Here is a 15,844-nt window from a genome sequence, read left to right as displayed (position 1 = left end):
AATATGTTCCTCTGGCATTCCAAATAAACTGATACATATTAAAAAATCCTCTGCCTTGTTCCACACGCTCTCTGATGTCTCTCTTATCAGCAACAATTGCAGCCTTTTCAAGCGCTAAATGATTTAAGACATGCTTTTTTTCGGCGTTAAATATTGGCGCAAATACCAGTAATAACACACAAACCTTAGTAAATCACGTTGCGTGAATCATTTAAATAATCTCCGACCATAATTTTTGCGTCTGACAGGGAAACTCCTAGAAATGCATATGCAATAAGGTCAGTCGCAAAAATAACTAGACCACACCTTTGTGGTTGTTATTGTTCTTTAATGCCGAAATGATGGTTTGCGCTGGTGCAAGCTGTTAGTAAATCTGGCCCTTATGGGTACCACAATAAAAACGTCTCGGTTACGGATGTAACCCTCGTTCCCTGAAGGAGGGAACGGAGACGTCACGTCGTGACCGACGAATTGGGAACTCGCTTAGAGAGACCAATCTGCTTCGAATACTACTAAAACGCCAATGAACTTGGCATTGAGATATTTGCATAATGCTGGCGCCGCCCCGCCAGGTGCGTATATAAGCAGCAGGTGCAAATAGGGAAATTAGCTTCTTATTCGCTGAGAAAGCCGGAAAGTGTGACCGGCCGTAACAGCAGGTGGCAGCACCTGTGGCGACGGGACGTGACGTCTCCGTTCCCTCCTTCAGGGAACGAGGGTTACATCCGTAACCGAGACGTTCCCTTTCAGTCGGTCACTACGACGTCACGTCGTGACCGACGAATTGGGAATCCCTACCAAAACGCCACTAGGGGCTGACCTCTTCCAGTGTCTGCGTAAAGCCCTCCGGTTCCACTTAAGGATAAGGAGAATTAGGTTTTAAGGCAGAAGGCCGGGCACTAGATGTTCCTTTAACCCCACAGAAGTGCCAGCGACTGGGAAGCGCCCTACCTGAGCGGGATAGGAACGCTGCGGAAGCCACCACCCGTCTTAAGGGTTAATGGTGGGCGAAAGTCAACCGTAGTTGAGGTAAAATGACAGCCGTGGCTGTGTAAGCAAAGCAGTGCTCTGCTAAGGGAAACGTGGGCTAGTAGGATTAACCCCACGGAAAAATACTCACAAAGGAACCCGGTGGGACACAATGTGGAGCCCGAGCCAACACGTAGGTTCGCGAGGATGCAGCTAGTGAAGGCTGACAGCCAATGCTCCGCAACAAAGGCTGCCAAGGCAGCGGAGGAAGAACAATTCAAACCATTACGCATTTTTGTTCTGAAGGCCTTCCATACTGACACAGTTATGAAGCATCAGATGGAGGCTGCAAGCCGACCTGTGAGACTGTTCTCCGTGCTCCCCCTGGTGAGGAAAGAACACGAGAGGATACAGGCTCAATACGAACACTGTAAAATCTAATGAACGTATTAGGTGTCGCCCAACCAGCAGCTCTACAGATGTCTGTTAGCGAGGAACCACGAGCTAGAGCCCAAGATGAGGCAACGCTCCGTGTGGAGTGCGCTCTCAAATTAAAGGGGCAAGGAATACCCTGAAGATTATAAGCCAGGGCGATAGTATCAACTATCCAATGAGACATCCTCTGCTTAGTGACAGCTTTCCCTTTCTGCTGGCCACCATAACAAACAAAGAGCTGGTCTGAGGTCCTGAGGCTTTGCGTGCGATCCACGTAGAGTCGCAGTGCGCGTACGGGGCACAACAAAGCCACGGTTGGGTCTGCGTCCTCCGGGGGCAGCGCTTGCAAGCTCACCACTTGGTCTCTGAAAGGAGTCGTGGGAACTTTGGGCACGTAGCCTGGTCTGGGCCTCAATGTTACGCTTGAGGCAGCAGGACCAAACTGAAGGCACGAGTCGTCAACAGAGAATGCATGTAAATCCCCTACTCTCTTCATTGAGGCCAAAGCTAGCAGGGTCAGAGCTTTCATTGATAAAAGCTTCAGACTCGCAGACTGCAAAGGCTCGAACGGGGGGGCCTGAAGGGCTTTCAGCACCATGGACAGGTCCCAAGGAGGAATAGAAGGAGGGCGCGAGGGGTTTAGCCTGCGAGCGCCTCTTATAGTGTAATAACCAAATCATGCTGGCCAACTGATCTGCCGTTGATAAGTGAGTGAGTGACGAGCAGAAATAGCGGCGATATCAACTTTAATGGCGAAGGGACAGCCTACCATCTAACCTATGTTGAAGATATACAGCACAATGTTAATGGGGCATTCTCTGGGGTCCTCGCATTGCAAAGAGCACCAGGTGACGAAAAAGGTTTCATTAAGCGCGTAAGCCCGTCTTGTGGACGGTGCTCGAACCGCGTCGATGGTGTTAGATACCGTTTGCGATAAATCACCTAAACCTTGCACGCGCTCAACGACCATACATGGAGATCCCACGGGTCGGGGCGCGAGTGCCAATGTGCCCCTTCCTAAGAAAGAAAGTCCTTCCTCAGGGGAATCCGCCAGGGAGGGCTGTCGCGAGGAGCATTAACTATGAAAAACCAATTTCCAGTCGTCCAGTACGGACGATTAATAAAAGGCTCTCCTCGTCCTGCCTGACTTTGCACAGTGTCTGTGCGATTAAGCTCACTGGAAGGAATGCGTATTTGCGCATCCCCCGAGGCCAGCTGTGTGCCAACGCATCCACGCCGAGGCTGCCCTCGGTTAGTGAATAAAATAGGCGACAGTGGGTATCGTCCGGCGACGCAAACAGATCTATCTACGCACAACCGAACTTCTTCCAAATTAGCTGGACCGTCTGGGGGTGGAGTCGCCATTCGCCGGGGCGCGCAGCTCGAGAAGCGCGTCCGCTGCTGTATTGAGCGAGCCCGGAATGTGAATGGCACGAAGGGACCTCAGATGCTTCTGACTCCAAAGGAGGAGATGACGAGCGAGATGCGACAGGTGACGAGAGCGCAAAACCGCCTTAACGGTAAATAACGCAACAGTCGCAATGTTATTGGTGTCGGCTAATACATCCTTCCCTCGCATCTCCATAGCGGAGCGTACAAGTCCCAGATATACAGCGCACCGCTCGCGGCAGTTGGGGTGCTATGCACACCCCTGAGACTGCAAGCCCGTCATACGTGGCGATCATCCCGTGCTAAGGGCATACATGCTACAGAATGCCAGGAGACCTTTCAGGGGGCATTGTCTATCGGAAATGCCGGGTCTACCACGGGGAAGTTGGAATGACACGCAGGTGTAATGTTTACACGGTGTATGCCGGTGCGCCACGCTCTCCTCGAGACTCGATCGTAAGCCAACGCTGAAGCGGTCTCATATGAAGCAGCTCGGGCGGTGTCACAGCCGCAGCATGCTGTCATATGTCCAGGAGCTTCTGAAATTGTTTCAGAGGGACCGCGTACTTCCCTCGAATTAAACCGAGGCAAGTCAGAACTGACTGGTTGCGCGCTCTTGTAAAACACGCCATTTAGTCGATCGAGTCTAATTTCCATACTGAGAAAAAGGATCCTCTGCACGGGGCAAAGGACTCTTTCCCAGTCGACCTGAAGATATAAACGAGCGAGATGCCGAAGCATTAACTCTGTGTTCGCGCACGTCTGCCAAGAACGGGCTATTATAAGTCGACGTACATAAAAGCAGAATGCGAACAACCCTCTCTCTGATATTTTAAAGCCGTGACTAGCACATGGAGACACGGAGAGAGAGAGACAGCTCGAATGATGTACTTAGTATTAATATGCCCACCCCACGACGCAGAGCGAAAAACGGTCTAAAGCGAGGGGAGATGGACACATAAAGTACACGTCTTACAGGTCTAAGGCTGCAAACGATCTGAATATTGAAATACGAGCCTCGGCGTTATCGTCCAAAAGAACACCTTTGTAGAGCCGGTGCGTAAATCAAATCGACCGTAACCCGCCGCGTATTTTGGGTACTATGAGATAAAGGCTGGAAAAACCCTATCATCATCATCATCTCGGTAAGAGGGACCGGCTCGATACATCCTTCGCCAACAGGACATCGACCTTTGCACGCAGTACATGTGCATCGGGCGCTTTCACCACAGTGAAATGAAAGCCCGAGAATTTTGGGGTGTGCCGGATCTTGTAACCGAGGCGGATTGTGCGTAAAACCCAACGAAACGGGCTGGGAACTGAAGCCAAGCACCCAGGCACCGTACGAGGAGAATTAACGACACTACCGAAGTACCCGCGGTGGGGCAGCGAAGCGAGACAGGTGGGACTGCCGGTGCGTCTGCTGTGACAGCATAAGCATCTACAGTATGTGTGTGTGACACTGACCTGAGCCCGCTGAGGGTGACGGTCGTCTGGTCTCCTCAGCGGAGAGCACAGACTCCGAGGAGGGTGCTGGTGGTCCCGACTCCTCAGCGGAGAGCTGGAACTCCTCAGGACACCCGCTGGCGACAGAGGAGAGGGAGGAAGAGCACGTAAATGCCCGCTCACATCTCTCTCGATCCTCTGGAGACCTGGAGAAGGAATAGGAATGCACTCTATTTGTGGTTTTGTGGGTGCCGGCTGAGAAGCCGGCGGAACGGAACAAAACGAAACCAAAGATTCTCCACCCGGCCCTCTACCGGTGGAGGGAGCGATGCCATCACCGTCTCCCGTAGAGTGATCCCATCCGAATCCAGGTCGCCCGTCTCAGGGCCGCTTCGATCTCCGTTTACCACGGGAAGCGGGTGGGGCGGGCGGGGCGGGCTGCCGACGGCTGTTCCCCCTCCGTGGCCTGGAAGATGTTCTAGTGGGGGGGGTGGAGGCAGCCGCCGCAGGGCGCCCTCGGCGAGGAGCAGACGGGGCCGCCGGCGCTGGAGGGCGAGATGCAGGTCGCTTGCGCCGGGGCATGATCTGAGCGATCGCCTCCGTCTGCTTCTGGGCGGCGGAGAACTGCTGGGCAAAAGACTCCACCGACTCACCGAAGAGACCAGCCTGGGACACGGGAGCGTCTAAGAACTTGTTCTTCTCCGCATCCGACATGTCCGCCAGACATAGCCATAAGTGGCGTTCCTGGACCACCATAGTGGACATGGCACGACCAATCGCCTGCGCTGTCACCTTCGTAGCGCGAAGAGCCAGATCAGTGGCAGCCCGGAGCTCCGAAAGGACAGGCGAGTCGTGTCCTCCCTCGTGCAGATCCCTCAAGGCCTTCGCTTGATGAACCTGCAGCAACGCCATTGCGTGCAGGGCTGAAGCCGCCTCTCCACATGCCTGGTGGGCAGCGCCCGTTAAACCGGAGGACTGTCTGCAGGCACGAGAGGGGAGGGTTGGGCGGTCCTTCCAAGAGGGAGCGTGAGCCGGACACAGTTGCATCGCGACAGCACGCTCCACGGGAGGGATCCCCGTGTAACCCTTAGCGGCTCCGCTGGTGAGGGAGGTGAGGGGGGAGGGCTGAAACGGCCGTAATCTCATGGAAAACGGCGACTTCCAGGTTCTAGTCAGCTCCTCGTGCACCTCGGGGAAGAAAGGCACCGGCGGAGAGGGTTGTGACACCCGGGCAGCTCCAAAGAACCAATCATCCAGGCGGGACGGCTCGGGCTGAGGGGGGGGAACCCACTCTAACCCTACGGTCTCCGCCGCTCGAGCGAGCACGGCCACCATCTCTGGATCGAACTCCGGCGTCCCAACCCGACCAGAGGGAGGAAGGGCGTCGGGGTCCACGTCAGGGGGAGGAGGCCCACCCTCGGATGCTGCGGCGTCGGTGGACCCGGAGGGAGGCACAATGGATTCTAGAGACATCGTAGAACACGACGCTGAAGTCTCCATCGGCACATCAACCGGCTGTGGATGGGGAGGCTGAGAGCATGAGGACGAATCCCCCGACCGGCTCAGCACAGTGATGCGGAGGTCGTCCTTTGAGAGCTTCACAGCCGCACCGTGGCGGCGTTCAGCACTCGCATGACGAGGGTTGCGCTTTTCCCGGAGGAAAGACAACCGTCTCCGCAAATCCACAAGGGACATGCTCTCGCAGTGAGAACACTTACCCCCAGCGAACGCTGCCTCTGCGTGCTCGATGCCCAAACACGAAAGACAACGCTCGTGACCGTCCTTCGGACCCATGTATTTGCCGCACCCAAGATCGCACGGACGAAAAGCCATCCTGAAAAGGACGCTGATGTCCGGAAATATACGAGAGAGTGGCTGCCTTTAACAAGGCACAAAGCTCTCTCGTATCACTCTTTTAGGGAAATTCACTCAGATGCTTAGTTGATGAGCGCACAGGAAGGCAACGCACACACTAAACTCAAAACAATAAACAGATGTAGAGCCGTGGAATAAGCGAAGCGTCCGCTGTGGTACTGCTAGTACAACCAACTTCAGCAATCAGATCCCAACAGAGTAGAGTAGCTTCTCAGTAGCAGATACTGCAGGCTTTCGAAGCGAATAAAAGCTAATTTCCCTATTTGCACCTGCTGCTTATATACGCACCTGGCGGGGCGGCGCCAGCATTATGCAAATATCTCAATGCCAAGTTCATTGGCGTTTTAGTAGTATTCGAAGCAGATTGGTCTCTCTAAGCGAGTTCCCAATTCGTCGGTCACGACGTGACGTCGTAGTGACCGACTGAAAGGGAACTAAGGGCGCACTCACACTATCCAAACCAAACCGCCCTCGGACGCGTTTGACCCCCAAAGCCTGGTTTGTTTGACTAGTGTGATCGCTCTGTTCCGTGCCCGGGCGCGGATTGTTTAATCGCGCCGCGGCCGGGTTGCAGAGGTGGGCCGGAGCGCGATTGCGCTCACACCACAGCCTTCCGCGCCTGAGCGCGATTCAAAAGGTGAAGACGTCAGTTGCGCGACCACTCACGTTCATCTGCCTCCGTAAAAACTTTTTGCTGCGAGCAGCGGGGTAACGTGAATGTCCGAGCTGCACACGTGACACATCAATTAAGCAATATGATGACATGTGAGAGGGCGCTCTGTAATCGCGCACCAAATGACTCTGAATAAAAAACACAGACTTATCATTACGGTGGGTTCCAGTGTTAAGAGAGCGCTTTACTTTACCTGCTTTTTTCAAAACAATCGCATCTTAATGACGAAAGCGCGCCCGGACTCGGATCGCTTAGAAGTACAGTGTGAGTGCGTGCATCTGGGGGAGTAGGGAGGGGTGACAATCCCGCTGGGGCATGGTTTGGTTTGGATAATGTGAGTGCGCCCTAAATATCAGTACCCAATATCACGTTCCCCAAACATTGTGCACCCCTAGTTCAAATTTAGGATTAGGTATTTTGGGCATACATCTTTACACCTTCGGTATTACATATAAAACTCTAAACCTCCTAGCAACACCTTAGAAACCACCCAGAGCACACTAGAAACCACTTAGCAATGCCTTAGCAACCACCCAGATCAAGCATAACAACTGAATACACACTGAGCACCCAATAGCCACTTTTCCTTTAACACACCATTGTAACTTTTGAACAGACAACCACCACTAACCATAGGCACAGATTCTGTGGGTGCTCCCATGGAAAACTGCCAGATATGCTCAATTTGAATCAAAAACGCTTTTGAAATTTGGGAGCCTCTTTGATTGGTGGATCTTGTGAGTTGTAATATCTACAATGCTTTGATGAATAAGCCAAAAAAAGAGGCACTTCACATTTTGCGTATCTAATCCCTGCGGAAAACGCAGCTGTGTCGCTTTTCTTTTCTCTTCCTTTCCAAAGCGCTTGGGTGCTCCCTTAGCGTCTGCCGTTGCTAAGCAACTTGTGTGACGTTGTGCAGAGCACCCACCAGCGGAAAAAGAAATTGGAATCAAGTCTAGTACAAATCTAGTTGATAGTGTAACAGTTTGAGTCCACTGTTTTTGTTTTCAGAAGCACGAGCGTCAAGCGCAGCAGCATTTCCAGCAGCAGCAGAGAAGGAAGCGCGAAGAAGAGGAGCGGCAACGTCAGGCGGAGTATCAGGCCCGCCGCGATCGGGACGACGGACGTTCGGACTCCGGAGGTAGCGACCACCATCACGACAAGAGCCAAAGTGGGAAATCCAGATCTGGGGGTGGTGGAGGGGCATCTGGCGGGGAAAAGCCCAAGCGACCCAGCTCACTTCTCGGCAACAACAATGTCATGAAACTGAAGCAGATCATCCCATTGCAAAGCAAGTTCTCTTCCGGCACAGCCCGTTCTCCACAGTCGCCCACAGGGAACGAGCCCAAGCTACCGGGTTTCCTCAGCTTCAAGTTCCTGAAGTCTCCCGAGAATAAGAAAGAAGCAGCAACTGCTTCCACAAGCGCATCAGTAGCTCCTCCACCCCTGGAGAGGTCACAATCCCCCAACAAGTCCTTCAACCCCAGTAAACTCTTTAACTTTGGGAAGTCAGAAGGAGGGGCGTGCGTAAATGGGGCTCAGCCCTCAAAACCAGGGGATGGGGGACAGACGCAGGACAAACCGACCACAAAGTCCGACCTCAATGGGGTTCCGGATGAAATCCCATCCCCCTGTACAGAGAACGGGGAGAATGGATCCTCATCCGATGCTGAGCCATCAGGCTCTAAAATGTAACAAGAACACAATCTCCAAAAAAGCACCAGTGTGAGAAACTACTTAGTAACACAGAGGCAGGGAAATGAAAGGTAGGAGGTTTATGAGGCTTTGCGAGATCTGATCTGGGAGCTGTTCATTGAGTTAAAGGGATAGTTCACCCAAAAATGAAAATTATGTCGTCATTTACTTACCCTCATAAGTTTCTTTATTCTGTTGATTATGAAAGAAGATAATTTGATCATAGACGGTACCCACTGACTTCCATAGTATTTGTTTTTCATACTACAGTATGAAAGTCTGTGCTTACCATCATTTATCAAAATATCTTCTTTTGTGGTCAACAGAATAAAGAAACTCATACAGGTTTGTAAAAGCATAAGGGTGAATAATTAACGACACAGTTTTCATTTTTGGGCGAACTATCCCTTTAAAAAAGGGGGAATTCACTAAAAACAAACTGTGGCCAATGATAATACAGTTTATTTGCACACATTGACTGAATAGATTTAGCATCTAAGGCTTTGTTCACACTGCAACAAAGTTCGCTCTTTTTCTCAAAATCAAACTTTAGGACTGATTTTCCAGCTTGCACGTAATGAAATAAGAAATAATTACAGTATCCAGTATATTGACATTGGTTGCCATAATACTTGAGCGACACAAAACGAGAGAATAGCTACACTGTGGAAAGACGAAGACAGAAAGGTTTAAATTTTATGCCCATCATGAAATCTCGCTGTGGTGAGAAATTGAATTAGGTTCCTCAAACAACATATCCATCTAATGCTTTATTGTAATTACACATTCATACATTATACAAATGTGCTGAAGTTGTTTACTCATTAACAATTCAACACACAGTGAATAACACATGCAACACATTTCCAAAATTGGATTTTGTTGTTAGTTTTTATTGCCGTTTAACCTTAAACAACCAAATATATTCAAGGCAGATATATCAGAAAATCTGCTTTCCGCTGCCTGTCTAAATAAAGCCTGAAGAAATTATAGAAATCGGGCACAAACACGGCCACAAAATTGGTGTTGATCATAATTTACATGAGAGTTGCGGTGTATGTGACTGGCAATATTTTCAGAAATAACATCTTTTACTTTAAAGGGGACAGAGAATGAAAAACCATTTTTATCTTGTCTTTGTTGAATAATGGTAGTCTACCTGCATTCACGAACATACAAAAAGTGCTAAACATGCTAAACATTTCAGTCTCATAGTAATTCCTCTTTTAGAAATGTCAGCCAGAAAACGGCCCAATCTGAAAAACTGATGCTTATGACATCACAGGCATCTCACTGCCCCTCCACTTTAAAATAATTGGCTACATTTTTTGAGTGGCAGCAATGTCAGCCAATCAGTAATGAGATTGCAAGTTCAGCCAGTACGGGGAGCCAAAAAGGTGCAAAACCACTTGTTTAAAATCCCCCACCCTAATAGAGCTATCTGAGAGAGGTTTTTAGGAAGCTTCTAAGGCATTACAGACCCAAACAAAAACATTTTTGTCTACATGTCACATCACAGAACAAGGATAAAACTCCGTTCAATCATTCTAGGTCACCTTTAAAACAAACCTCCATCCTTCACGAACAGCACTAACATTTGTGAATATATAATGAGCCTCATTTGCATATAAAGAAGCAGGTCTCTAAAAGGATGATGAAGTTGAATATGTTGAATTATGACTGGCATGTGAAAAAGGCGCATGATCACGGTGAGATATCAGTTAAGCTGTTTAGTGAATTTGACGCTTAACAGTTAATGCTTTGGTATTTTTCAGAAGAACAAATTGAGAAGACCACTCTTCCACTCGATTTCCATACACATTGCCTTTTCTGTAACCCAGACAGGAATGCATGAGCTGTGTTTCTGACAGTTTTAAAGTGCAATGTTAAAATACTAGTTTCATAATAGGCTGACAGTAGTAAAAACGTTGGTTCCCGCAAATTTTATAGCAGTCTTCAAAATGCAACAAAGTGACAAACCGGTCATGTAATTTCACATTTGGGTGATTTTAGGCCTGATAACATTTGTATGTGTACAAAACAACTGGTTCAGTAGAGCAATAGCAAGTTTACAAGCAAAAAAAAAATACAGGTGGTCAAGTCCATACAATATAACAGTTCCTAAAAGGCAATATTCTCATGTCTAATAATAAGAGAAAAAAAATCAATAATGTAAACTGCAACAAGTTAAACATGAGAGGGGTGTGTATGTCTGCGTACGGCAGATGTTGGCTATTATTTCTCTCATTCTCGATTTCACACTATAATTCACACATATATTATAGTTATTGTTCGGTTTTGATTTGTTAAGCTAATTTTCTACTTACAATATACAGTTTACCTCCACTAAACTATTTCATATCACACAGACAACTATAAATAAACCATAATTTTTTTTTAACTTTTTTTATAAGAATCCTGACCAGCCAAACCCAGCAACCAACCAAAACCAAAAGTTAAGGGTAGGGTTCAGGTAATCTTTTTCAAACTGGTTATTATTTTTGCAATATGAATGATCCCAGCTTTAAAAGAGCTGTGCGGCTGTTCCATGACAGGAAAACAAAAGGATAGACATTATACTAAAAGGTCACCTATTTTGCAAAATCCACGTTTACAAGGTGTTTGGACATAGATGTGTGTTGGCAGTGTGTGAAAACAACCACTCTACAATAAAAAAGTCACCCAGTCGTTTTTTTAATCATCATTAAATCAAAGCAGTCTCATTAGACATGCTGTTCTGATTCTATTGTTTATGTGACATCACACTGATAAAGCCCCGCCCACAGTTACTGACTGACAGTCCTTCATTACCATAGTTTCAGCCCTCAGCGAGTTGTACGCTTTCTGCCATATCTCAATAGTGACATACTTATGTCTCAGACTGTATTTACAGGAATCAAATCTATTTTAAGTGAAAGCGCTCATTCTCTCTTTTAGTCATATGCATTTAAAGTTTAAACAAACACACATTTTTGCTTCCATTCGGATAGGGGTGTTTGGACATGCTATAAAAAATTATCTGTGGGGTATTTTGAGCTAAAACTTTACAGGCACATTCTGGGCACACCTGAGACTTTACATCTTGTAAAATTGGCATAATAGGTACCCTTTAAATATTTGATAATTTAAAGTAGTTGCCTTAATTAATCTGAGTACTACCCTGACTTATTTATTACATATGAGAAAAACAGATACATGCCTTATCTGTAAGTTTGATTTTAATCATTGCCAAATTTAATTTCTTCAACGTACATATTTTTTTACATAAGCCACACTAATATTTACCGCCTTTCTAAAGTGAAAACCCTCTAGGCTGCCAAGCATGTGCTTGAGTTTGGAAAAAATATAAATGTTCATTAAACAAACATCCCTCTGTCTTTAGATGCAGTTTTAAAAGTTTTTTTGACTTAAATACTAAGTCTCACATGATTTTACTTCAGGCTGCTAAGCATGTGATTCGAATTGGAAGTATGGAGATCATATAAATGTTTCTCAAACCTGTTACTGTCTTTGGAGGCAGTATAAATATGTTTTTAAAGATATATCTAGATAAATATTACTAGAATAAAATATTTGAGAGCCTCGAGTGCTCAGTTGTTGCTGTCAGACCCCATTACACAGTGTCACACCCTTTATAGTTTTTTTATACAGTTGAACTCGTGTGAGGTTATGAATATGTTTATTTTTTGGTGCAAGTCTATAAAGATATGAGAGGTGCCTCAACAAGAAATTGAAAATTAACATTTTTAGTTTTTAGTTTCATAGAAAACAACTATGCATATGTTCTTTCTTTGGTTGACAGGATTTGTCTAGAAGTTGTTGCAATAATATTTTGGCAGGAATGGGTAGTTTTATGTCTTACGTTGGCTTAGTACATGTTTATTAAACCATTGAGTATAGTAATACATCATATTGTTCAGACAAATTCATTCATTACTACAAAAACCTGGTGTCAAGCAAATGTCTTTACAACGTTTACGACTTAAAGAATTTAGGTTTGGTCTTAAATTGAGAATGTGATTTTCTGACGGTTGTACTTTCCACCAAATTTGTGACCTTGGACCACAAAACCAGTCATAAGCAGTGTTGGGGAAAGTTACTTTGAAAAGTAATGCATTACAATATTAAGTTACACCCCAAAAAAGTAACCAATTGCGTTACTTAGTTACTTTTCATGGAAAGAAATGCTTAAGTTACTTTTGCGTTACTTTTTCTAACTTTGCTGAGGTTTGATCTCTTTCAGGCCAACCCAGTCTCACCCCATGGCGTCAATATTTGACGACACTTGACCATGCGTCAATATGTTGACGCGGAGGGTATACCTTTTGCGTCATTTTTTGACGAACTGGGGACTTCAATACTATTACGTCCGTTGCATTCTCTTTCCTATTTTCTTACCATTTTCGCGTCGGTTTAGGGTTAGATTTACATAATGACATCCCTACCCAAACCTAACTCTAACCCCAATGCCAGGTGACAACTGTTTAATTTCGCGTACCTAACTCTCTAACCCCAACGCCAGGTAACAACTGTTTAATTTCGCGTACACTGTTTAATTTTGCGTAATCTAACCCTAAACCGACGCGAAAATGGTAAGAAAATAGGAAAGAGAATGCAACGGACGTAATAGTATTGAAGTCCCCAGTTCGTCAAAAAATGACGCGAAAGGTATACCCTCCGCGTCAACATATTGACGCATGGTCAAGTGTCGTCAAATATTGACGCCATGGGGTGAGACTGTGTTACAAGGCCTTGCAGGTGGCTTTTATGACTGAGAAGTTCTGCATTCAGAAATTGCATATTTCCATCGCAAAAATGTCGATAAATCTATGATAATATGTGAGTTTAATGCAGTACATTGTTTTTTTTACATCTAATTAATTAAACTGAAAAGTAACTCGCATTACTTTTTTAAAAAAGTAACTCAAATATTAATATGTACATTTATAAAGTAATGCGTTACTTTACTCTTTAGAAAAGTAATATTATTACATAATGCACGTTACTTATAATGTGTTACCCCCAACACTGGTCATAAGTAACACAGGTATATTTGTAGCGATAGCCAAAAATACACTGAAAAAACCACTGGTCCCAAATGATAGAAAAAACCTTGTTGGATCTACGTAATTCAATTATGGACACAGGTTCCACAAAATTAAATCGAGTTTTTGTGAAAAGAAATTATTTTTAACCAATGTTAATATCATTTTTAAAAAACTTAATTCAATCATTTTAAGGCCAAAAATCATTAGGCTATCAAGTAAAGATCGTGTTCCATGAAGATATTTTGTACCTACAATAAATATATCAAAAATGTATTTATCATTAGTAATGTATGTTGCCAAGGACTTCATTTGGACAATTTTAAGGCAGTTATCTCAATATTAAGACGTTCAAACAGTTGTCTCTCGACCAAATATTACCCAATCAATGTAATGCGTATATATTTAACCTCCAAATGATGTACTGTATAAATTATTGACCCTTATGACTGGTTTTGTGGTCCTAAAATTCAATTTTTTTTTTTTTTGTCAAAATTCTATTAACATTGAGTATAAAGCAAATAACCTTGCGATATATATTTTTGTGTAATTTATATGTTACATTATAATTTGCAACTGTGTCATTTTCTGAACAAAATCATTTGGCACCAAACAGCCCTCCAGTATCGTCAGCATTCATATCCCTTGCTAGAAATGAAGTGTCTGCTGTCTAAATTAGATTTTCATTTTTAATGTACTGTGACATTCCCTTTATATCCAAAGTCCCTGAGCTCATATTGTACTGGAGTCTTTAGTTCGATGTAATAAGTCACCGAATATCATTCACTGTAAGAGTAACTCAGGTCTCCTGACTGATACTGTGAGGAATCACACACAGAAAAGTCCATTACTGCTGAAGTGTTTTCTGGTGAAAGGCCTTCTTGTTTGTTTTTTGTGTTCTGTATTGAGCTGAATTCTGCAATATGATAGATCAAGTCTCATTATCCCTGTATGATTCATTTACATTATAGAGTTCATGTAGATGGACCGTCAGCTCTGGCCTAATAACATTCATATTTTTGTTGGCTGTTTATTTAAAGATGTGAGTAGTTAAGCTACTGATAGAGTGTTGGAAGTGTTACAGGATTGCATAGGTTTGTTGTGTAAGAACTGTTGTACATTGGGTCTAACTGTGAAATATGAACTGATTGTGATGAGAGGAACCGCAGATTTTCTCTCTGAAGGCAACCTCACAAACCTATCATGAGCTCTTCCAATGTTTCACTGTAAAACTTTCTTTATTAAAGAAAACAATATTAGGGATTGGGATTATTTATTTCTTTTATTTTGTCATATTTTTGTAAGAATTGAAATGGGATAATAAAACCGATTTGGATTAATTGTTTTGTGAGTTGTCTAATTATTGTTGACATTTCAGTCTGACAGATGTAAAGGTTTGCAGATTTTATAAAGACTAAACATAAAGAAGTAGGACAGCAATAGGCCTATTATGAGATGTTGTCAATAAATGTATTGTAAAATGCTTAAATAAGTCACTATATATTACATAAAGGAAATCATTCATAAGTGGACAAAATTTAGCTGAAATAAATTGTACTTAATAGCACTACTGTAAAAAGTCAAAGCCTATTAATTTTTTTCAACTTAAATTTTCTCACTTTTAAGTGAAATTTTTAAAAAGCACTCATTTCTGATTCACGAACTCCTGTCAGTATTGTATAGTGAGTAAAAACATGGTAAAAACGTTACATTTCTGGCTGACATCAGAGATATTCCGGCCAATCATAACATTTGTTAGCTGGCCAATCGGAAGACACAGCGCTTTCAGAACGATGAGCTTTATAAAAAATCAACGCGTTTCAGGGAGGCAGGGCATAGAGGAGCAACAATAATGTACAGTATGTTGAAAATAATGTGTGTATACATTGTATTACAGCATACACAAAATAATATTGTTTTTAGCAATGTAATAGGGGGTCTTTAAGTGGAAAATCATACGATTTTTAAGAAATTTTAAGGTTTTTCAGCTTCAGTTTTTATCGTGATGGATATTTAAAAATTTAAAATGATAAAAAAATGTTAAAAAGTTGTAAAAATTTGTACTCAACTGAAGTAATGTAGTTACTATACAATGTCGTTTTCGACAAATATCTATACAAAAAATTAGGCCCAGTCCAAACGTACACGGGTAAGTTATATTTAAAGGAACACACCCACATTTTGGGAATTTAGCTTATTTACAGTATCCCCCAAAGTTAGATAAGTCCATACATACCTTTCTCATCTCCGTGCGTGCTGTAACTCTGTCTGACGCAGCCCCCGCTAGCTTAGCTTAGCACAAAGACTGGAAGTAAAT

General features: G+C 44.5%; 1 protein-coding gene across 2 annotated transcripts in view; it reads left to right on the top strand.

Annotated features, from left to right (window-relative positions):
* Nucleotides 1–13,063, top strand: part of ano8b (anoctamin 8b) — a 48,152-nt gene extending 35,089 nt beyond the window's left edge. Inside the window, exons 17-18 of one of the 2 annotated variants that reach the window (XR_010521040.2) lie at nucleotides 7,799–11,116; nucleotides 11,198–13,063. Coding sequence is in view for 1 of the 2 variants with exons in the window: in XM_065241818.2 (XP_065097890.1) it covers nucleotides 7,799–8,482 (684 nt within the window). In the remaining variant the exon portion in view is untranslated. Of the gene's footprint in view, nucleotides 1–7,798 lie in introns of both variants that reach the window. The other variant, XM_065241818.2, reaches the window with a different exon arrangement.
* The last annotated feature ends 2,781 nt before the right edge of the window (nucleotides 13,064–15,844 follow it).

This window comes from Paramisgurnus dabryanus, chromosome 14, assembly GCF_030506205.2.
Source record: "Paramisgurnus dabryanus chromosome 14, PD_genome_1.1, whole genome shotgun sequence".
Lineage (NCBI taxonomy): Eukaryota > Metazoa > Chordata > Actinopteri > Cypriniformes > Cobitidae > Paramisgurnus > Paramisgurnus dabryanus.
The sequence above is the reverse complement of the archived record's forward strand: the minus strand, read 5'-3'. Positions and strand labels throughout refer to the sequence as shown.